The following is a 24782-nucleotide window of genomic DNA, read 5'->3' on the forward strand; positions in this document are numbered from 1 at the left end:
GGAATATCCCGGTTGATGATACACGATCTGTCGCGAAAGTTTCGAAAACTGAAATTGAAACAGAGGGTTATCCGTAAAATGATGATGATTTTTATCTTTTATTTTGCGTCGAAAATAAAAAAAAAGTGATTGTGATCTGGGAACAGGACATTAATTATTTTATTTTTTTTATGTACTGCACTTGGGAATTTTGCTAATAGGGATAATTTATCCGAAGTGGGCGATGAACAAAAGAAAATTTTGAAAAGGTGGTGGTGGTTCAGAAGTTTTTAAAGGTTGGGAAATTATGATATAGGGCAAGTAACATGGAACACAAGATTTTTACAGAGAAGCAATGAAATCTACCGGTTGCCATGTTGTCAATTTCTTCCCTGTGACTAAAGAACAGGTATATTGATTTTGGAGCTTCAGTCGAAAACCAGCCATGGAAAGGAAAACATTTATCTTTTGGGAAGTGTTCAAAACATTCCGAGGCGAGTCGGATAGTTCGATATTTCAGTGAGGGTATGTTCAAAAATATTACTTTTGCATGATTTATGATTAAATATGTTGTGTTCTTTTTATTTTTCGTAATGTACGAGAAAATTTATTTTCTTCTTACTACAATCGTGACGTTCCTGTCGAGGTGCAGGAGTATGAAATATGGACCACGTCGAGTGTGCGCATTGTACAGATTTTCCCACGTAACACGACTCACTATTTGGAGCCATGTAGCAAAAAGTTATTATAACCCGTATTTTAATGGACCTACCGTGTGCTCTACAAACGACGATAAAAAAGTTCCGAAAATACATTCTTTAAACCTGGTACTAATTTAATAAAATTATCAAGTAAAAAAATACAGTCCTATTTATATTAACAAAGGTGATCTTGATTTCGCTATATAAAGAAAATATTTTCAAAAGTATTTCTAGAACGCTTGATACCATCGTCCAATCCAAACCCTTTTTTTGCACCGGCGCAAATGGCCGAAAGCAGTGAGTCCCATTACATTTGACACCCTGTAGAACATGTTCCACATTTTACAAATTAAAAATGTCGAAATACTTTAATTTCACTTTTTATTCGTTATTCAGAACTCTGAACGACGAATCGAGTCCCATCTCTGGTTCACAATTCCTCTCAAGGTGCCATTTAAAGTCCCCGCTATCAGGGAGATCGGTACTTGTGAAGGTTACCAGTGAATGGCTTTTATAAGGGGGCCTATCGCGTGGTTTCCAGTGATCAGAAGGGTCGCGCGATAAAACGGAAAGGCGGATCTTCTCGCGGGCAGAGATCGATCCAACGTGAAGCACGAAGCGAGGGGGGACCAAGCGTCGATAAGTCGCTGCTCTTTTTTCCTTCGAGTCACGGTGTCTTTTTTTTTTTTTCCTCGATGTCGGGTATCGTCGCCTCGTTTTTCACGTTTCCAATATCGCGATTGAGGGGAACACGTATTCGTTCCGACGTTCACCGACGCGAACCGAGGCTGATTTTCTAGGACAACGTCGAAGACACGACGTGGTCCATCATGGCGGTCGAGTCCAGGTAAGCGCGTAGAAATCGGCGACAATGGGCCACGTGGATCAGTGTACTCGTTGGTCGCGGTGAAAAAGGTCATCCGGGACTTTACCTCGGTTTACGGCACGAAATCGACTCACGGTACCCTTCGTGACATTGTGAGGATTTTGGGTATTGTCTCCGTTTGTTGGTTAGAAAATTCAAACGGTACAGTCATTCTGACATTGTTTATTTTGCGGTCGCGTGAATGTGCTTGGTGGTGTCAGTTTTAGTATTGGGTTAACCTTCAGGGAGGTGCAACGTATTTCTGCTGCGCACGTCAGGTGAGAATATACATTAATTAATCAGTGTCGCGTTTTCGTTTCTTAGTGAATTTGTTAATCAGTTTTGTAAGAGTTTTTCATTTTACTTTTAATAGTAACCTGTAGAGTGTAGAGGTTGTAATTCCTATGGGAATATTCTTGAAGCATTTTTGATATTTCTATAGATTGATGACCATTGTTACGTTATTTCCTTCGTCAAATTGTTAACTGATGTCTGATCTACTGTCATTAACAAATGATACAAAATCGCCTTAAGATCGTCATTTATGGTGATATAATATATTGTTTTAATTCTGCCCTCAGGGAGATCGTATAGTGCCGTCTAATATACGGGATAACCTGATATAGTGAAATGTTGAATTTTCTGTGTTTATAGTGAATCTGAATCAGTTGTGTCTATAGCGTATTTGAATATACAAGAGCGTCAGTGAATTGTCTTATTAACCCCCGTTTCACTGTACAGATAAATTTGACCGAAATTCAGTTTTCAATTTTGAATTATATATTTTATCACGAGAATTTTAAAATCAGTTGGACACCAGTGCTTCCATATTTAACGATCAAGTAAGGACATTTCCTTAATTCGATTTTAGCTTCGACCAAGTTTAATGCAAGGCGTGATTATGCAATATTGAACAGTGCACGAGGGATAAATGAATATATAATATCTGATCTGAAGAAAATTCTTAGATTAATTTCTTAGATCATTCCCGATTAATTCATGGTTCTGTGTATCGATATCTATAAGCATTTGAATTTGTTTAATCATTCAGAGGTGATGATATAGTCTTAATCCTGGTTGATAAATGAACCGTGTTCTTTTCCTAGAATTACTTTAATAAATTTGCTCGTTCATGTTTGGTGTAACTGTTAAGGGAATAAAATCGGTAATGTACTTTAGTTTGGAAATGCACCAAGTGGGATTGGCGTCAGTTTATCGCTCGATTTCACCGGCAACCAGAACCTCCCGCGTAAACAGATTTATTCTACAATTTCGACTTATTCGTGCGAGGAATCGCGAGCACCTCGTTATCCGATGATAAATATCACCGAACCGTGTGTAGTATCCTATCTCCAGAGCTTTCCAAAATTCGCTGAACTCACTGTCTACCGTGCTAAATCGACCCCGTGCCTCGTTAAAGTTTTCGTGTATTCCTTCTGTTATGGGCTGCACGTTTATGCAAATTCACATCCGCGCTGACTAATTTACAAGAACAGAAATTAATTAGGAACTTGGTGCCTTTGTTAAGAGATCCATTACATTAGCTACAAAGGGGAACTATACCAAAGTGTTCGCTGTATCTTGTCCTGTCTCGCAGTTCGCGACATAGGAAACACTATCGAAACATTTCTTGAAGTTAGTCACTTATTAATAGTTACTTCAACAACAATGAAATTACTTTATTAATGGTTCGCCAAAGCATACAGATTAGAAATGTTTGACAAAGGCCCGATCTGGTACGATTTCGAAGTAATAAAGCCTGAACGTTAAAAAGCCTATACAGGGCGAGTCATATTTAAATCTTCGAAATCGTTATTGGTATCGAAAAATCTTACGGATAAAAGTTTAACGGTTTCGAGAGGGAAACATTCGATGATAGTTTTTTATAGGTAAACGCGTACAGACCATATGAGGGTCAAATGTGAGTTTTTAATATACTGTATATGTATATATATTTTCTATAAAATAGTACGGAATTATTTACGCCAACAATTTTGTAGAAATATTTCAATTCCAGTATTGCCAAATGGTACTCCATTTCAGTGCATCCAGCGTGACATGTAACATCTTATTGCGCGTACGGACAGCATGTCAAGAAATTTCAAAAGAAATGCTAGAAAGTCTCGACAGGTCATTTAGAAATCGAATAAATCTCCGCATACAAACCGAAGGACGTACATTTAAACGTCAGCCTTAAAAAGGCAACCATCGCGTAACTACTTACCACTTGACGATCTCGAAATCATAGGAATTTCGTTAAATCCGTTTTATTTACCACGGAAATCCGTAAATTTTCTCACGTTACAGACCAAATTCCGAACTTTTCGCCGGAAGTGTGCACGTGTCAGTGCATCGGGAGCACGTCACATGATACGCGAAACGAAACTTTCAAGTGCCCGATGCCATTTTTCAGGACGTACCAAGCCTTTAGACGAGAGAATCCTCGAAAGAAACAACACACACGCGTGGCGTCTCTCCGAGCGAGCAGAAATTCGTTCGAAACTTTCGAGAGGGTGGAATTGGGGAGATTTCGTTTCCGTGCAAATTACTTCGAGATTCCGCGGGAACGTTTCGGTGGCCTTTTCGGAACGAATTCCCGTTCGTCTCCGCAGCAAGACTCTGATCCCCACGCGACCCTGGGTCGGGCTGCGTCCTCTTGCGAGGAACTTTTCCGGGGAACATTTTCACAGGCCTGTGGAACAGAGCTTACACCCATGGGGCGCTTCCTGTCCTTTTTTTTTTGCGGGACCGGAAGTTTCCCTGGTAAATCGGTCCCATGGGCGGTGGCATTAAATCCTTCCCGCGTATCCAACCGCATTTATTACGTTTTTTTGTCCCGGTTGTCGATTATATTGAACAGATTGCCCCATGGAACGGCTGCGAATGGGACGTAGACGTTGTAATAATAGGTGTAGTATCGATACAGATATTATTACTTATCAGTGGAGTGTAGAGTTTATGAATTCACTAGTATTTAAGCCTATCTTTGCCAGGCATTACTACGATACCACGAAGATGGGGAGCTAGGCTCATTTGAAATAATGAGAGGTAAAAGTTACGTTTAGGGGATGCAGCTCTGATGACCTTGATATGTGTTGTTAAAGATATTTTTCTGAGTTATTCCTACCAGTTACTTTAACCAATTCCGATCAGTATAATGGTTTAGAGTTGGCTAGAGAGTTCAAGAGAAAGGTATCATTGTTCTGTTCATAACTTTGTAATAAACAACATTTGATAACTGACAGTTTCTGAAGGTCTCTCAGGAGGGTGACGTTGACTTCATATGTCAAGGTCTACGTCATCGGTCATTTTACTTATCAATACTACTAAAATAGGGCACCAAATTGTTTTGATAATAACTTTTTCTACAAACGGCGACGCCCAACTAAAACCTTCAAAATAATAACATATTAAAAAATCATCGAAGTAGGTGGCTCCCTTATTGTAAAGATTTACCAAGTTATGAATTTGCATAAAATTCTGCAGTCCAGTAATGCACTATGGTTTCAATATAACAGCAATGCAGATTAAATTCTCTGTTGTCAAAACGGTGAAGGATAATGTAACCAAAAATAACAAATACCATTAGGGTAGCATATTCAATTAAATGATCTCTGAACGAGTACAGAATTTAAAAAAAAAAAACAGTAGACTGCTAATTAATACTCCTAACCCTCCATTCCACGTTCTCCATTAATTTCAGCACGAAGAATCTTCCGTGACTATTTTTACAGTTGTCACAGCTACATAGTTTAATTTGTAATTTCCTTGGAGGGGGTTTCGATCGTCAGAAAAATTCCTCTCAATATTGCCCCGACGATCACCGTGTTCGAAATGATTGTCGGGGTGTCCCGAGGTGATCGAATCGCGGGACCGGAAACGTGTTTCGTGGTAAATCTCACGATCGTTTCGAGCGAGCGCTCACTTAGGCGAGCGGAACCACGAGCACTCAGGAAATACTGTGGGATTTATGTTCCGCGAGATTCGTATCGAAATCGTCGAACTCCGGGAGGAAGATATCGTTTTAACGTCGACGTCGATTTCGTCGTCGACTTTCCACCGGCGCGCAGCTTTTAAGTCCGTTCGCTGTGTCAATGTTCCGTCGAGGAGCCGAGGAGCTATGAAGTATTCTTTGCCCCCTTAGTAACCCGCCCGTCGATGGCGCATCGATACCGGTGCCCACCGTATATCCCGTCTTTTATTCTCATCTGTAGTGTTTATTGGACGGGAAGCCGTTGAACGTTTTATCTACTTTGCGAAGATAGACACGGCGACCATGCAAGTGTCTATGATTTTTTGCAGTTCTCTATGTATCGTGTCGACACACAATAAAATGAAACTTCTAATAAAGGTTGGATAATTTTTCTGTTTTATACTTAACAAAAAATTACCTTTATGGAAAAATATAAGCGTATATTTTGTCGAAGGAATATTAATTTACAACATAGTTTCTCAACGTTTTTTAGCTCACAGCTCCCTTTTCACAATATTTTGTATTGAAATCCCCTGTCAGGTGAATTAACTCTGTTATCGAAATTTCCAAGTGTAGTTGTGAGTGTAATCTTTTCATTTTAGAAAGTTAAATTGAAAATATAATAACTAGAACGCCCCCTCAGATCTTCTCAGCACACTCCTTGAGTATTTATCATCTACACGGACCATCTGCAATCTGGTCGTAATTAATTTCCATTGTAGACAAAGTGTATATTTCTCCAGGAATAGAGATCCTAAACCTCGAGCTTGGTAAATTATATTCCGACCACACTATGAATCCCATTGCCTGACGGGCGATTCACCACCCACCCTGTGTTAAACAAAAGACTGTAGTAGGAAATATAGAGGTTGCAGTTTGAATTCGATTTCGATTGTTCGAGTGAATATCACCTGTGCACTATCTCACCATGAAAACACCGAAGGTTCGTTCAAGAGGCAACCCCAACGCTAGATGCATGTAAAGTAAATTCGGACCATGCGATAAATCCCATCGCGTGAAGGGTTAATCCTGCATCCAGAGGAGAAACTGTAATCTATAATCCCCCATCTGGTTCATCTCATCGCCACGGATATCGTCCGACAGAAGGCTACAGATCTGCGTATCGGGAACAACATATTTAATCAATTATTTACATAGGGCACAATTATTTCTGGTGGGCATAGAATTTGTCTATCTAACCTAGACCCTTTTTTCCGACTAACTCGCAATATCGAACGTTCAAAAATACATTTAATTTCACATCGAAAGGATTGATTTCGAGGTCTATCAGACGCTTTTCAATCTTCTCGATAAGCACTACAATTCCCTAAACTTTTAGACCCTTATTTTTTTTCATTCATTCGCGGAATCACAATTTCAAGACTCCCAGAAACAGTGTCAATTAAATTGTCGGTTACATTTCACATCGAAAGGATTGATTTCGAGGCCTATCAGACGATTTTCAATCGTCTCGATAAGCACAACAATCCCCTAAAGTTTTAGACCCTTATTTTTTTTTAATCATTCGTGGAATCACAATTTCAAGACTCCCAGAAACTAAGTGTAAATTAAATCGTCGGTTACATTTCACATCGAAAGGATTGATTTCGAGGCCTATCAGACGATTTTCAATCCTCTCGATAAGCACAACAATCCCCTAAAGTTTTAGGCCCTTATTTTTTTTCATTCATTCGCGGAATCACAATTTCAAGACCCCCGGAAACAGGGTATTAATTAAATCATCAGTTACATTTCACATCGAAAGGATAGATTTCGAGGCCTATCAGACGCTTTTCAATCCTCTCGATAAGCACTACAATTCCCTAAACTTTTAGACCCTTACTTTTTTTCATTCATTCGCGGAATCACAATTTCAAGACCCTCGGAAACAGGGTGTCAATTAAATCGTCGATTATGTTGACGACGTATCGCGATCGGTATTTCAGATGGATGCCGTGTCAGCTGAAAATCGAGGTGAACATCTGCAGCTGCGACTACGACGGCATAATCCTGGTGTCGGGATGCGCGCCCGGTTTCGACGAGCCAGAACCCTTTCGCACGGTGTTGTACGCCGCGGCACAGATCGATTCCGCCCTGGGCGTGATCGGAGCGGTTCTGCCCATCAATTTGCCCGCGAAAAGGCTCGTTTACAGTCCTACCGGACCCCTAAATATGGACTACCACGACGTGCGAAGCTTCGCCGAGGCGGCCACCAAGGGCATCCAAAGGTGACGTGAACTTATCGTCCGTTTCTTTTTTTATCGAGCACCGGGGAAAGTTTCTCGGGCTTCACCCACCCCTAGAATCTCATTTATTACTCGGAAGATTAATATTTACTTGTTCGGGAAATTCGTGGGGACTTTTTAAGGGTCGAACTCTGCAACATTCAATTTGCATCTTATCGTTTGTTCCTCGTCGCTTTTTACACGTTTCTTCCATCTTTGGGTGGTAACTTTGTGACATTGATCGCGTGAGACCTCGATTGTATTCCATGTTGATGGACACCATTTTTGAACATCGTTTTAATTGATGTAAATTGTATGTTCTTATTATTTCTTTGGTTTAGAAGACAAAATATTTGTTATTATGCTTGCCAAATTCGTCTGAGTATATGCTAAAAGGTGGGCGTAACAAAATTATAGATTGATCGATTAAAAAATTGAAGGTGATTTTGACAACTTTGACAAAAAATTTGATACAATTATCTTAAAACTCTCCTTGAATCGTGTGGTATTAACCAAAAGAATTATCGATCGAACAGCCAGCAGTAGAATAATCAAAGCTGATAACGTTTTGTGGTCGACCCTGTATACATATTACTCTAATCAAAATGTCTCCGAAGCAAGTACAGAATCCTCGTAACAATTGCAAACAGTACAGAATTGAAAACAGTCTAACTTTCGAGCTATATCAAATACGAGACTGTTTCCTTTTTTACTTCCCATACAATAAATCCTCGATGAGTGTTCTAAGGCTCCGGCAAGGTGAGGTTCGCAGGTGTAACGCAGACTCTTTAGTAAAATTTCGCACAATAATAGAGCGTGAAATTCTGAATCAAATAATATTTGTTTCATCCGCATATGTCCATTACTTTATAAAATATTTAATGTTCAGTGCCAAGGAGCTTTCGAACACTCATCAAGGATTTACTATACTTCCATTAACCCTTTCGCCTCTTCTCCCCCAAATTACCAACGAATTCAAAGAACCATTCGAATCCAGTCGCCCATACAATCTAATCCATCGAATAACACTCGATTCATTATCCAATTACAATTAATCAACGTGGTCCTGCTCTCCACGCACGGCTATGTCCTCGCAACTTGCGAACAAAACGAGCGCTACGGGACCGGACGGTACGGGTAATTCGCGCGGTAATTGCTTATTAATTGCACGGCTTAATTGGTGGGGGATCGGGGCGCGGCGGGTCATTAGACGAAACTCCGAATTGCTTGTTTCTCGAATAACGAAGGAGATTCACTCGGCGGCGGGCTTGATAACGCCACGGGCGTCGACGACTCCACGATACTCGTGAGCGGAAAAACATTTCGCCTATCTCTGCGAAAGATGTCGGGCCATCGTCGCGTTTGCTACGACGAATAAACGAATTCGTTGGAAAAAAAGAATCGACGGCTAACGAGCACGTTGGATTTTATGGGTTTCGCCAGTTTTTGCGGGAAGGAATGACTTTTTCTGTGGACATTTCGTCTTCGTTTGGTCAGGAAAGTTCAATCGGTTCCCTGAGTTTCGACGTCATCTGCTCGAGCATACTTTCAATACTATGGTATTGAATATTTTTTTACTACTTCAATACTATGGTATTGAATATTTTTTTACTACTTCAATACTATTCAATACTACTTCGAATACAGTCGATGACAACGAAGTGCAACTACCGTGTACATTAACCCCCTCTTTGTCCACTGTACAGGATAGTAATTTTATCAATGGTTTACCTAATACCAGAAATATATTTCACCATTAGAAACCCATTGATAAAATTAATGTCCTGTATAATGGGCAAAGACAATGAGCGGATTAAACAGTTGTTAAACACTGCTATTTTCCTCGGGTAGATATCAAAAATATATTTCGATAGGTTTTTAAATATTCGTTTCTAACATATAAATTATCAGTCCTGTGTGTATTCATTTGAAACAATTTTTCTACAGGATACAAACCTGAAGAATAAATCAGGAGAACAGCAAGGTTAAGATATTGTAGTTTTAATATCTAATTCTATTGCATTTGAGTCTCTACTATTATTGTTTGCACAGTAAAGTAGGTTTTCAAGCGATACTGATTTTTCTCCCACTCTTTCGAACAATCTACCATTGTGGCGCCGCGATCGCACAAGCTTCTCATGCTTGTACAGCACTCGAGGGTTCTCGATCGGTCGTGTGATCGATGTCCCCGCGTATAAATCGGGTGACCGGTGAATATTTATAAGATACATGCACGGTACAGTTAACCCCCGAATCGCGGAAGGGTTGACCGTGTGCGCTGCCGTCTGAATGATTCATAGGAGATATTGGTTTTAAACCGGAGGACCGCGAGCGTGTCTATTTATGATGGCGGGATATTGGGATGGTTGATTCGGTGATAAATTCGAGATGGGCCTCGAACGATCGGGCGGTTTCGATGAATATTTATTCGTGATTAAATTTTCAAGTACATCCTTGCCCTTCACGCTCTCATCTGACGGAAGGTGAAAGTGGAATAATTATAGAAACTTTGGAGGTGGGTCACGAACGCACACACAAACTCGACCATAATATCACGGCAGCGACCCTGGAATTCCGGGCGAGTTTGGCACCGCCGAAATTCGCTCGAAAAATGAAATTCCACACGGAGATAGAAGATCCTCTGTCGGCTGTCGGGATGTTACCAGAGGATTCCGCGCATACGTTCCCGACACCCCCGCGAAGCGTGACAGCCGCAATACCGCGGCGAGATGAAGAGGAAAGAATAACTACCACCCTAATGTCAGTCTTTTCCCAATATCGATCAGGATATTTCGATTCCGTCTACTGAGGAACGAAGTCTGGGAAACGGAATATTACTTGATTTTTTTTATAAACGTATTACGTTTAGGGGATGCAGCTCCGATGACCTTGACATATGTTTTTAACCCCTTGCTTTATCATTTTCTTGACGTCTGTAGTCTCCTGGATTATATTGTTATCGATAGTTTCCCAGACCCGAAAGGAACAAGTTACCAATTTCACGATCACAATAGACACTTATTTTTGTTTCTCTGGACAGAGCACTGAAGGCTGGCGTCAGGTGTCCATTGCTGGCGCTTCTGCCGGACGTCCGGTTCGAGAACGTCGAGCTGGTGACTCTTCTTGGCGCTCTGGAGGGTCTCTACGTGGTGAGTGCCCCCAAACCGTAATAAATCATGAAACATATATTTAAAAAAAAAATAGCATATTTTCCCCGTTTCATTTTTCGAAAGGCCAGTTCCATACGTCTAATGCAATATCGATTCTCTATCGATTACAATTTAATATGGCAACAAAAGGGAATATCAGATGTCCGATAGATCGTCCTCAGGGGGGAAAATGGAACAGTCGAAGATTAGTAAACGTGTCGGCGGTCGCTGATAAACGCGCGGGGCGCTCAATTGTAGGCAACACGGCTGGTTAAAGCGTTTCCCAGATAGTCGGGAGAATTGTGGCCGCTGATCCGCCATTTCGAACCAATCAAACGGAGACAACGCGAACCGGGTACTGTCGCTCGCGGGGTTAGGCTTGGTTAGGCCGAGCGAACAGAAGGCCTTGTTTCAAAGGAATTTCAGCCCGCGATGTTTCAATCCGGTTTAATCGGCCGACTCGCTGGCCAGAGTGACCTGAATCATGGTGTGGACCCCTCGGAATCACCTACATCTTAATCCTCAGACATCACATTAACGAGAATTTACACCAGTGAAAAGTCGTTTCGTCTGTAATAATCTTCATCCCTCGTCTACGAACGAATGCTAGAAAGAATGACAATTCGCCAGGCGAAAAAAATGTATAATGATTTTCAAGGTGTGCAAGGTTAGAAAGTGATGAGTACGAAAGATTTTGCATTTATAACGCCTCTTACCTTGGGAAATAAAATTCAAAACAGAGTTCGCGACGCAGCCCAGGTAGTAGAAAGGCAGTAGAGGGGGAAAGTATCGAAGGGGGTTGGGGGTTGAAACAAGGTTAGAAGGTGTGCAAGGTTAGAAGATGATGACTAAGGAAGTTTATGCATTTATAGTGCCTCTTACCTTGGAAAATAAAATTCAAAAACGACGCACCCTAGGTAGTAGAAAGGCAGTAAAGGGGGAAAGTATCGAAGGGGGTTGGGGCTTGAAACAAGGTTAGAAGATGTGCAAGGTTAGAAGATGATGACTAAGTAAGTTTATGCATTTATAGCGCCTCTTAGCTTGGAAAATAAAATTCAAAAACGACGCACCCTAGGTAGTAGAAAGGCAGCAGAGGGGGGAAAGTATCGAAGGGGGTTGGGGGTTGAAACAAGGTTAGAAGGTGATGACTACGGAGGTTTATGCACTTATAGCGCCTCTTACCTTGGAAAATAAAATTCAAAAACGACGCACCCTAGGTAGTAGAAAGGCAGCAGAGGGGGGAAAGTATCGAAGGGGGTTGGGGGTTGAAACAAGGTTAGAAGGTGATGACTACGGAGGTTTATGCACTTATAGCGCCTCTTACCTTGGAAAATAAAATTCAAAAACGACGCACCCTAGTTAGTAGAAAGGCAGCAGAGGGGGGAAAGTATCGAAGGGGGTTGGGGGTTGGAACAAGGTTAGAAGGTGTGCAAGGTTAGAAGATGATGACTAAGGAAATTTATGCATTTATAGCGCCACTTACCTTGGAAAATAAAATTCAAAAACGACGCACCCTAGTTAGTAGAAAGGCAGCAGAGGGGGGAAAGTGTCGAAGGGGGATGGGGGTTGAAACGGGAGGAGAGGGTTGGATATGACGGAAGCGCGGCCCCGCGACGGAAGAGACGAAACGAAGAGGCGACGTTCAACGGCGGGCGTTCCGATTACGCGGCGTCGGAACTCCGAGGGCGTCTTCCGGTATTTGGAAAACGATGCCCTGTATTCGTGAGGGGTGGAGGGTGCGAGGAAACTGAGGCGGCCTGAACGACGGAGGAAGCGGCGCGGGTTCTACCCCCGGACGAAAGAAGGGAACGAGCCACCGACGTCGATGGCTCAAACACAGAGAGCCAACCCCCGCTGCGCCTCGAGCATTCCGCTAATTAGGTCGACCCGCCGGCCGTCAGAATTTAGGAACGCGAGGCATCCGTTACTCTTGGCAAGACGAGAGAACCACCCCGAGAGACCCCCTAGAGCCCCATCGTGATGTGCTGTTCATCGTGGAAAATGCACACACCCTTCCCCCTATCCTCCTCTAGATCCTTCGTGCATGGGGAGGGTTTAAAGTTGCAGCGGCTAGAGCGAATAGGGAAATATATCCTTTGAAGGATAAAGGATGGAAATCTTGAACGTGGTTCCTTGGATCGAGGGGTGAATCGCGAACGATGGTTGTTGCTTTGTTTGGAATACAGTAAATCCTCGATGAGTGCTCGGAGGCTCCTTGGTTGCGACAAGCAGAGGTTTCTAGGTGTAATTTTTTAATAAGGTTGGGCACAGTGATTGACCTGGGATTCTGAAGACAATGGTATTTGTTTCGGCTGGATGTGACCATTAGTTTATGAAATATTTAGTGTTCAGTGTCGGGAGCCATCGAACACTCATCGAGGATTCACTGTACGGTGTAGTTAGACGGTTGAATAATTTAACAACGTTGGATTTAATGCGAAATAATGTTTTGTAACATGTTTTATACAGACAAGAGTAACCGGAGGAATTTCGTTCTCCTGTTAACCTTCGAGGACCAAAGTATAATTTCCTACCGATTCCTATGATAACTAGAGGGTCAGTTAGTCCTAAAATAATAGTCGGACTAATGGATGTCAACACCTAAATACTTCCACTGGATAATACTAACAAGATGACGAAAGTATAGAAAGTCCGATGACGAAAGTATAGACAGTTTCTATTCTAAATTTTCCATAGTAGATAACAATCGATCCTCTAGAGACTGTTCCACCAAAAGTTGTACCTGTTATGTCCCCTGCATTTTTTCCCCTTTAATATCGATAGGATGGATGGCCGTTATTCGGTCCAGTATCCGCCCCCGTCCATCAGTGTCAGCGTGAAATCAACCGTGTTTGGTTGCAGCTGCGAAGACGTCGATGAACAATGGGATCCTCGTAGTCGGGCCAGATCTACTACGCTCGTAAGACACACTTATCCATCAGCCGCAGGTTGCGTTCCTGCTGTCGCTGACGGGTGTTGTTTAATAGCTCTGTTGACCGCGCGTCCCGCCGCTGATACCTGTCACCGGCCACTGTTTACTCAAGATGTCGTTGAACCGAAACGCCGCACGATTTTTATATTCGAGGCGAATAATCCTGGTTGATCGGTTTCCTGGTGTATTGGGAAAACCGACCCTCGCGTCGGCAGGTCCTCTAGAGCCGCGGGGCATTCGAATTTCGTGGAAAGGATCGATGAGATTAGGTCTCTGGTAACGTGAAAATCTTTCGGACGCCCGTTGACCATACGTCTGTGGTCGACATGTCTTTATGGGGGAACAGAGACAATGTGGACTATTAAAAGCTCGTTTGTTTGCGCATTAATAATTCTGGGAGTAATCGATGAACGGAATTAATTTGGACGACAGAATTGATTATAGACGGAATAATTAGTACATTTGCTTCAACGGAATGGTAATATTTATTAACTTTTCAGTACTGTTAGTAATTTTGCTATAGAGTGTTGGACGCTAAATATGGTCATTGGTGCACTAAAGATTTTATTTTATATGTATGATTCTGGTGGTTCCTCATTTTGCAGCTAACAATTGTAGCTTAATCTGAGTCACAATAATAGTATTCAGACACTAAGGTATGTTTTACCTTGACGAATTTATCGCCCAGACCCTTAAATCGTTATTTCATAATTATGGGACTAACATGCATAGTAAACTTTTTAATGCAATATAGTGCAGTGATAGAGCTTGGAATTCTGAAGCCATTGATATTTATTTCAATCGCATATGACCATTAGTTTATGAAATATTTAATGTTCAGTGCCGAGGAGCCTTCGAGCACTCATGAAGGATTTACTGTATCTACATGCCACACAAAATCGCTCTAAATGGTGCCACATTGATAATACTTAACTTCTTCTCCAAACATCATTCTCTTGCCCGAAATTTCGTGATCGTACTTCGCTAGATTTACAGAAGTCCCATCTTCAACATGACAATCATCCGCTCCGTAATCGTCTCGACGCTTGCCATTTCAGTTCCAAAGAAATGCTTCCTTCTATGTACTCTGGACTCATTGTAATCACAGTTTCAATAGTGAACCACCGACTCAGAGTGTCCCCACCCGACCCATTCATACTGCGAAAGTCCCGAAATCTTCCTGAATTTAATAGAACCTGAGACGAGAACAAGCCGTTGAAATTACGAATCGAACCGCCATCGTCGACAATGGAGGAAGAGAATTCTTAGCGGGTGATTCTTGCGGAGATCACTGCGACGCCGTTTTTCCCTCTTTTCATCTCTGCTATTTTTCCATCCCCTTTCTGCTTCCATCTGAACCGGCTGGTCCCCCGAACGCCCGTTGTACAGGGACATTGTTTTGCTTTTTCACGTCCTCGGACCTCGTTGTTTCTTTATACCAAAAAGAACGCTCGATTCACCGATGTCAAATGTTCGGATAGAGGCTTCCTGGAGGGTTGAACACGGTGGTGACTTCTTTGTTACAACGGCAATAATCGGCGAAGATATTGGTTTCCTGAGGGTCGGTGGTGGGCGCTGCTGGATCTACGGTATTACTGCGATTATCGAGCCTTAAGGAACCTATACACACATAGAGTATTAGAGCAATCGAGCACGGAGTCTTATCTATAGAGTATTACAGATATAGAGTTTCTATACAGTATCAGAGAATTAGAGCATAGAGCATTATCTGTTGAGTATTATAGATATAGAGTGTTTATAGGGGATATTAGAGCGCTTATGTGGTATTGGGTTATTGGAAGAGCTTTGACACATTAGTATCTCGCAGCTTTCGATCAGTGGCAAAGGAATTTCCGCCGAATTCAATCGATTAATAGTCGTTGAATACAATAGACACAAGCTAAAATACGGATGCCTTAAAAGACTTACAAATGGGGATAGAGCAGGTAAGGGATATAAAGTTATATGTTATAATTTTAGAGCAAGGGGGAACGGTAACATTATTCGAGTGTTGCTCAAGGAGCTGAAGTAGAGAGGAACAGGGGCCGAGAGTCTCGTGGAGCGGCGTGAAATATTAAGGGAATTAATATACGAGAGGGGGATCCTCGAATGAAACATACATCTTCCGCGAAAGTCCGGCCCGCCGCGCGTGCGTCTCCTATGAACTGGTGATCCGTTAAGCGGATTATCCGCTTTAATATTTTCTGTGTGGCGGAACAAAGCCGCTAAGAAGCTGCGTTCGGAAACTCTCCTCGGTTCGCCTGGGACGGCCGCGATACGTACCGTGGACTCGACCAGAACTTGGTCTCTCTCGGGCCTCGTGAAATATGTATTCCTGAAAATTCGATGTCCTTTCTAGGTGCCCTTTTCGAGCCGTTTCCGTGACCTCATGGGGTCGGACAGGAACGTGTGTTCACCTTTAACCCTGTCACAGCTTTCGAATCGATTTTTCTATTCTAGTTTGCAGTTTCACAAATCCCTCTCTCTCTCGCTCTTGTGTGCTTGAGCCGTAAGTAGATTGCTTTTTGTATGGTGGAGAGGGAGTCAAGGTGTTTTTCGTTATCCTGATTATATATTTAACCTTTCGTTTCACCTGTAGCTATATGGCAACGGTTTTTTACATTGGAAAATGGATTAGTAGCATGTATTGTTTCATATTTATGAGCACACAGGGTGAGTTATTAAGAAGTACTAGCTGAAATAATTAGTAACCTCTTGATTGTATCAGAAAACTTTTTAATGAATTATATAGTATTTTAATGGAGATTTTTTTTATATCTTCTTCTTCCTTTTTTTAGTAGCATGTTGTTAATAGGACGAATTCAACTGATGGTACTGAAAAAAACATACTTCATCCTTGAAAAAACTCGAGATCACTTTGATAACTAAAAGAAAATAAGATACAATGAAATCAAATTGTATCTATGCATCCCTTAAAATGCTATATAATTCATTGAAACGTTTTTTGTTACAATCAATAGGTAACAAGTTATTTTAGATACAGTAAATTATCGATGAATGTCCGAAGGCTCCTCAACCACCGAATATTAACACTAGAACTACCACCCCTGAAATATATAAACTATTGTAGGACTACGATACTATAGGATTTCAACAATTGTAAAGTAAACAATTTAGAATCCGTCATTTTGACGGGTTCGGTAGTTCTACTGTTAAATATTCCATAAGCTACTGGCCATATCCCGTTCAAACAAATATCATTGTCTTCAGAATTCCAAACTCTATGCTAAACCTCATTAACAAAAAATGTTACACCTTGCAATCTCTCCTTATAAATGCCAAGGGCCTTCGAACACTAATCCAGGATCTCCTGTAGTATTCCTTATTTACCCACCCTGTATAAGTATCATTCAGCGTATCAGGTGTGTGTGTCAGTCCATGTCTACCGTGTGTCCAGCCTCTGGAGGTGCGAGAGATCTGCCCTGACCGTTGCTACAAGGCGTGCCAGCTGGCAGTCTGGAGTCCGATTTGCAGTAAGAAGCTTCAGGGTGTCGTGAAGCTGGCCACTGCGCTCGAAAGCGGAAGATACGTCGCGAGGGACATCGGTAAGTCCTGCCACGACCGAGATTCCTGTTGCTTTATCGAGCGGCGACGCCGAGGAAAGACGCCCCCCTCCGTTGCCGCCCCTTTCCCGTTCTTGCGCGCGTACTTTTCTCGTGGAAATGGGACGAGAAAAGGCAAAAATCGCCCGCGGCCACCACATCGACTTACTACGTCCCGTGTCGCAGCTGGCCGAGCGTGAAGCTCGAGGATTGAGCTGATGCTCTGCGACTCGAAACATCGATCGGGAGCCGGACACGTATCTTGAACGATCGTTTCTCGAACCTCGTGTAGGAAAACGGTGTACCACTGCACGAGTAAACGCGTTTTTCTCGAAACCATGTTCTCCGAATTGGCTGCCACGATATCTCAATAATTAGCTGACTAATCTACTTCAGCTTTGATGTACATATTAAATAGACGTCTTTTTATCTTGTGAATTACTATTATTTCAATATCTGGAGTACTTTTTTTTATGGCTGAAGAAGTTGCTAATTTAATTTCTGTTTTACATGGCTGATGTTATTTAAAAAAAAATTTCTTTTATTCATAGTAATTTACAAGATAGCCACTTTTATCTAGATGAAGATTATTGTTGAGTTTTTCCGATGAGTACATCAACGTTAATCGTGGCAGCCATTCAGAGCGATAAGCTGCAAAAGACGTGTAATAATATTTGTTAACGTGAAAGAAGATTGCACAAAAATGTTGGTGCTTGGTCCCTTAATTCTTTGTTTTTAAATTCGCTTAAGAATGATTTCTCCGAGTAGGAATACCTCCTTAAATATTATGATAAGCAGGGCCATTGTCGAGTCATTAGTAATTCAGTGACTGTCCAATTGGTAACACGTGACTGTTCCACTTTTGTAACGGGACACGAAGACAGATTGTCCGTATCGCCCTCTCTGAGTAACCGAGGAATTCCGTGGTATCCCATAATTCCGCGACAGAAGATTTTCCACGGGGACGTCGACCGAATTCTTTTCCCCTCCCATTTTCGTTCCCAACGGCCGCCGGTTTGACGTTTTTCCGCGTTCGCCCGAGGAATGTAAATTTCAGTACCGTTCCGCTTCCACGTTTCCTCAAGTATCTCGGGCGTTTAATTAAACGAGAAAAAGTTGTGTACCATGCATTACCGCGCGACGCCCCGCGTCGGGACACCGTTCATTTATGAAATACACGGCTGGTAATGTTCCATTGGAAGATTCAAGGAACGGTACTTAACATTCAGTCCCACGTTTTGGAATCGTTCGATAGGATTCTGATGATTCTAAATTTTATTTGTATCCCCGTGTGTATTGTCCCTCCGACGATCCAAAATTTGTCTTAAATTGGATAAAAGTAGCATGGATAAATTGAAAAGTGAACGAGGAAGGTTCTATTTAAATAGTCTGAATGGCAAACTCGTTTCTGCGATTCGAATATTATTATAAAGTGGCGGTAGTAGCTCGTGGTGTCTTACAACACACGAAACTTTAGGGTAGAATAGGAACTTCCATCAGGTTCACCAGTTTATACTTCAGTTCTTAATGTAGGAAATACTTATTTTTTAAAGATGGAAAAGCAAATTTTGTTGAGAGTTTAGGATGTAGAATTTAGAACTTATATGGACAGCCGTTAATTATAAAATGTATGGAATTTAGCGCCAAGCTTGAACGGCACGCGGTTAAGTAGAATCGGTCGGTTCATGGTCAGACATGCGTTCTATGCACTGTAAATGAGTACTCTCTTCATCAACAATCTTCTATTCATACATTCTCTAAACGTGACTGTAATAATTTCGTTTAAACATGATTTACGAAATTAAGTAGTATGTGTCAGTTTATGATCAGACATATTTTCTATCTACCGTACAGGATTTTAATGGAACCAGAATCTTTTGTTCGTGTATTTTATTAATCTAACTGGTGCTATTTAATTTCTCCCTCTAATGGTACCTCGAATTTTTCGGTTCTATGCTCTAATGGTACCTTTACATTTTTGGTTCCCTAACCTCAAGTCCTTCAACTTCTTCCTGTAATGGTACCTCAAATTTTTCCCTTCTATACTTTAATAGCACCTTCACCTTCTCGGCTTCTTACTCTAAACTAACCACAAGTTTCTCAATTTCTTTCTATAATGGTACCTCAAATCCTTAGCTTTCGTTCTCCAATGGTACCTTCAACTCTACTCCCTACTCCAATGGTACCCAAAGTTTTTCGATTGTCTACTTTAATCGTACCTGAACCTGAGACAACTCAGAGCTCCGATTTTCGTATCCGACTGGTATACACGATGCTCGCCTGAGTATTTTTTTAATCGACAGGTGGAGCCGACCCGGAGAGAATGGCACCGCCGAGGGTCGAGGAGTATCTCGCGGAGTTGTTCTGCGGCTCGAACGTGACGATGCAAGTGGTGTCCGATCAGGACACCCTGCTACAGGAGTATCCGTTGTTCGCGTGCGTGAATCGAGCCGCCTCGATGATCCCCCGCCACGCTGGCAGGATTATCTTCCTGACCTACGAGCCCCCTAATCCTGCCTGCGTCCTGGAAACGGTGATGCTCGTGGGAAAGGGTGTCACTTACGACACCGGCGGCGTCGACCTCAAGATCCAGGGCGATATGTGCGGCATGTCGAGGGACAAATGTGGGGCGGCCGCTTGTGCTGGATTCATGCAGGTACTTTAATATGACACACGTCGTAAATCAACGTTAAACGATCATTCGGCATAATCACTCGGGAACGGGTAGGCGGATAATTGCGTCAGACAATTTATTTATTTTTTGGTAACAGTTAAGTTTAGAGGGTGCATCTTGAGGATGCAGTGGGTGATGATTTTGACCTTGATATATTTTGTTGAGGATATTTTTGTGAGTGACCCTCGAGAAGTTTTAACCATTTTGAGTTTTGTATTGAAAAGTTATTAGCAAAAATATTTTCAACGTATACTAGTTATTCCAAACAGATACTCTAACCAACTCTGATCAGTATAATGCTGCAGAGTTGGTTAGACACAGTTCGAGAAAAAAAAGCATTCCTAGTTGGTTAAAGATAGTTCAAGAAAAAATAGTGATTCACAGTTGGTTCGTCATAATTCAAGGAAAAATAGTCATTCAGAATTAGTTGGATACATTTCAAAGAAAAAGGTATCATTGTTCTAGTAGTAACTTTTTAATAATCAGAGTGCTGTTTATCGCTGAGGTAGTTGATTCTACTATTATCTACTATTTAATACGTTGACTGCCACAGTGGAAAAGGCAGTACGTAGTCAGACACACTTTATTTCGTTTTTTAAGTCATAAATCTTTGAAAATATATGCGTTCGATTCATAGAGATGGCTTGTCTCGTCTTAAATTATACTGTGATATTAATCTTGTGTCAAAATTTTGTAGAAATATTTAAATAATCCAGCATGTTTAAAACACACTGAGATCTCGTCTCATCGACTTATATTCCCCCTGGAAATTCTGCCATCCTCGTTATAAGATAATTTGAAAAGAAAATTTCATGAATCGACATTTGTCGAACAATTATTTAATCTCATTAATTGTTTAATGCTCAGGACGACACCCTTAGAAACTGCTACTTTTCATTGTGAATTATTCGAATAAAATTCTGCCCAACTCTGATCTATCATTCCGGAACTGTGTCTCAAGAAACAGATCACGTGTTCGCAGGTGGTGAATTTACTGCAACCGCCGACGGTTAAAGCTGTGGCGGCTTTGTGCGTGGTGAGGAACAGCATCGGCGAGAATTCTTACGTTTCCGACGAGGTGATCACGGCGAAATCCGGGGTCAGGGTGCGTGTCGGGAATACGGACGCGGAGGGTCGGATGGCGATGGCCGATGCCCTCTGTCACATCAAAGAAATGGCCCTTTGCTCGGTTAACCCCCACCTCTTCACCGTCGCGACGCTCACCAGCCACGCTCTGCTAACGGCCGGTCGTGGATACTCGGTTAGTGTCGCGTTACCTTCAACTTGAAAATAACACCGTCACCAGCAAGAATTCTGTTCTCGCTGAATCGTCCGTTCACGTTGATCCTCTAGTATGACATTTCACGTTTGTGCTGAGTGAGGATCACCAGGCAGTGAATGTATTAATACGCAGGCACTTCTGTCCAATATTTCATGTTCTCTCGCGTAAGAGTTAAAATATTGTGTTTAAAGGGGTCAAATACTTTCAGGCGTCTGGAGACAGGCAAAGTTGGGGAATTTTTTTTTTATAGTTAATCACTAGACTACGGATTTTATGCATTTATAGCAGAGACAATTTTGTAGAAATTGCTGTACAGTAAAAATGTCGAAGAGTCGTCAAACAGTTATCGAGGATTTACTGTACATTGCTACTGAGTTTGCTAAATTATGACGAAGCGTTTATTTTCTTTGGAATCTGATAAAATAGAGATTAAAGTAGGCAGATCTTGGTTTGATTCCAGTTCCTGTAGATTAACCCCCAACAAATTTAAATTTCAATAAACATCCGCAGTCTAGTAATCACTAAATGAATACTCTCAAGTTTCTGAAGGATGTACCCGCTGCTTCCAGCTATATTCTCCAATTTTTGGAAAATAAAAATGTTACAAATGGAAGTTAGTTAATAATTCCCTAAGAAAAAAGGTTCCCAAACATTTTCTATTTTTAAACGTCTCGGGGTGTTGTTCCACTCTTAAATTTGACGTTGATTTAAACAATAGAGGACGGCAGCATCTTTTTTAGTTTGTCAGAAAACATTAAACTAAACGTCTAATGATCCTTTTAAATAAAATAATCGTCATTTTTACGACACTGGTTGCAGATCGCCATGGACAACGCGGTGGCGCGGCTAGTCAGTAACGCAGAGAAGCTTCAAGCATCCGGCGAGACGATGGGCGACCCGTTCGAGATATCAAGGATACGCAGAGAGGACTTCAATTTCCACGAGGGTCTGACAGAAGGCGACGACGTTCTCCAATCGGTGAACAAAGGGACCAGGAAGACGGAAAGGGGACATCAGGGTCCGTCAGCGTTCCTCATCATGGCCTCTGGTCTGGATCAGGTAAGGATTACCGTGAGGAACTTATCTGGAGAGTTTCCTTCATTATGGCGAGTGTCGGTATATTTTTACTACAGCACTAAATCAAAAATACTTTTAAAATACTAGACGATATAGGGTCACTGACGAGGTATAGGACTGTAAACTTGTTACCTTATAGGATTCGACAACTCACCAAATCTGTAGAACAGATACCTTAAAAAATTTGTGATTTTAATAACCCCTACATTATGAGATGAATCTACATTATGAAAACGGGGGTTAGTGACACTAAAATGGCAATGGGCCGCTAGCGTCTCAGAAAAGTAGGCCGCAATATACCTCGTCCGTGGTAGGGTTTGCTGACGATTGTACCCGATCCTCCAACAGGTGCTCCAATTCTGGCTTCCTTTTCAGCGTTGCGGGGGAATGATAGACTGATTGAACCTAACCCAGCAGGACTTAGACTTCTTATCCAATGATTAATCTATCGATAATTCATTGTTCCTTATTCCATAGGTTGATTGAAACCATCCTGGAAGTGCTAGATGTCGACCCAGGGAATAAATATCTGACGATACTAATCAGTACCTTTTCCCCACGATCCAGGTTCCCAGAGCTCTATCCTAACCCGTGGACGAGACCACGATCCGAATTTATCATTCAATTTCAGCAGCTCACGCGATCGCCTCCAATGGAACACCTGGATAACCGGCTGGGTTTCTTTCCCTCTATCTATCCCAGCCATTTTACGCAACACTTTCTTCCCAAGCCCGCGATAGGTCGATGAATTCTTTATGGGCGATCAGCTTAGCACAAGTACCGCGAGAGGCGTTAATGGCGGATTAAAAAGCTTTTCCATTACAATGACGTTTAAAGCCTCGTTTATCCCCAACCACCCTCCTTCTAACCCCCTCTCCAACGGTATCGATTCCAGCACGGAGCCTGTAGCTGTTCCCCGTTAAAATACACGCATATCGACCTTTGCGGACATCTGCCGAAGCCACACCACCTACCCTACAGCGGCAACCCGGTCCTGGCACTGTCCTATTGCTACCTGATCCAAGGCAAGTGCCTGACAGTCCGAAACGACCTACCCTTCGAGATGCAGTATGTCTGCGAGACGGACTGCAAGCCCATATGCCTTCAACCCTGTCCACCCTGTCCACCTTGTCCTGTACCCTGCGAGATCGAAGTCCCATGTGGTCCCTGCGATCCGTGTTGCCTGCCGAATTGCTACCAACCCTGCCAACCCTGCGTGATGCCGCGCGACTGTCCACCATGCGGCGGAGAACCTGTGACCGTGGTCGAACCCATTTGCAAGCCGAATGTCCAGAAAGACGTGTGTTACTGATAATAGATTTTGGAGGAATGTTGTGCTAATAAAGTTACGTGCGAAGGAATTCTATAGCTTTATAAATGCACGGTCATCCGACAGGGGTTGATTAAGAGGCTCAAGCCTTTACCATCTGGGTCAGAAACAGCTGTTAAGATAGAAAACTGTTATTAATACTTACCCAGAATTGGTATTGTAGTGATTGTATCAGTCGGCAGAGGCAGAGACGAGATATAAGAATAGACCGAACATCTTATGGGATTTCGTGTCCCACGAAAATCACGCTGATGAAAGTGCACCTCTACATAAAAGTTTCCAATATCCACACACCCGTGATTGCATATGGCAATACATACATACATTATTGCTCCAGTTTCGCTAGCAAGGAATGGAATTCTGAAATGGTACGGGGGCTTCTGACGCCCCCGAAACATGGGACAGAAAATTACATCGCATGTCAGATCGATCCTAATATCTCGTCTGTGTCAGAAGGTACATTCTACCAGTACCGACGATCGATAACTAGTTACCATTAAAATAGTAAAAAAACCTTGGCAATCGGTCAAGTAAATTCCTCCTCAATGTACCGATGGTACAACAGAGAGTGAATATTCAACCCTTTTCCCTGAAAGATGACTCGAGGTATTATTATCTCCAAACAATACACATAAATCATGTTTAGTTACCGCCCGATGATACTTGTTCGACGCGTTCCACGCGACAGAACACAAAGTTCCTATGTCATCGAGCAAGTTCACCGTCCGATTCATTAGAGCCAAGAAGCGTGTTCGGCTGACTTAACAGCCTTTTTCCCCCCAACTTCCGCGCTCGGTACCGGCAACGATACGACTCGGCTCCCGAGTCACATCGGTTTTCTCACAGCCGCGTCCCCGCGCAATTCTCACGGGGCCCCGATCCGCGGCGGGAAAATACACCGCTTGAAAAATCGGAAATCACACGCATTCCGTTCGGGACTGAGAAACACAGCGACATACGCTAATAAACGCGCGCCAGCGTTCCTGTCGCTCTCGGACCCGTCCTATCCAAGGAATGCAATCTAAGCGCTGT

General features: G+C 42.3%; 1 protein-coding gene across 1 annotated transcript; it reads left to right on the forward strand.

Annotated features, from left to right (window-relative positions):
* The first annotated feature begins 1510 nt into the window (after positions 1-1510).
* LOC107189158 (putative aminopeptidase W07G4.4) lies at positions 1511-23732 on the forward strand. The gene is made up of 8 exons (XM_015577633.1): positions 1511-1527; positions 7465-7746; positions 10784-10892; positions 17243-17390; positions 19691-20043; positions 21044-21322; positions 22163-22402; positions 23316-23732. The coding sequence occupies exons 1-8, from the start codon at positions 1511-1513 to the stop codon at positions 23730-23732; spliced, it is 1845 nt and encodes a 614-aa protein (XP_015433119.1).
* The last annotated feature ends 1050 nt before the right edge of the window (positions 23733-24782 follow it).

This window comes from Dufourea novaeangliae, unplaced genomic scaffold (genome assembly GCF_001272555.1).
Source record: "Dufourea novaeangliae isolate 0120121106 unplaced genomic scaffold, ASM127255v1 scaffold146, whole genome shotgun sequence".
Lineage (NCBI taxonomy): Eukaryota > Metazoa > Arthropoda > Insecta > Hymenoptera > Halictidae > Dufourea > Dufourea novaeangliae.

Bases quoted from the DNA above. Each gene is read 5' to 3' on its own strand.
- LOC107189158 (XM_015577633.1), top strand. The intron at 20,044-21,043 runs GTACTTTAATAT...ACGTGTTCGCAG, and splicing joins CTTGTGCTGGATTCATGCAG to GTGGTGAATTTACTGCAACC. The intron at 21,323-22,162 runs GTTAGTGTCGCG...CACTGGTTGCAG, and splicing joins CGGCCGGTCGTGGATACTCG to ATCGCCATGGACAACGCGGT.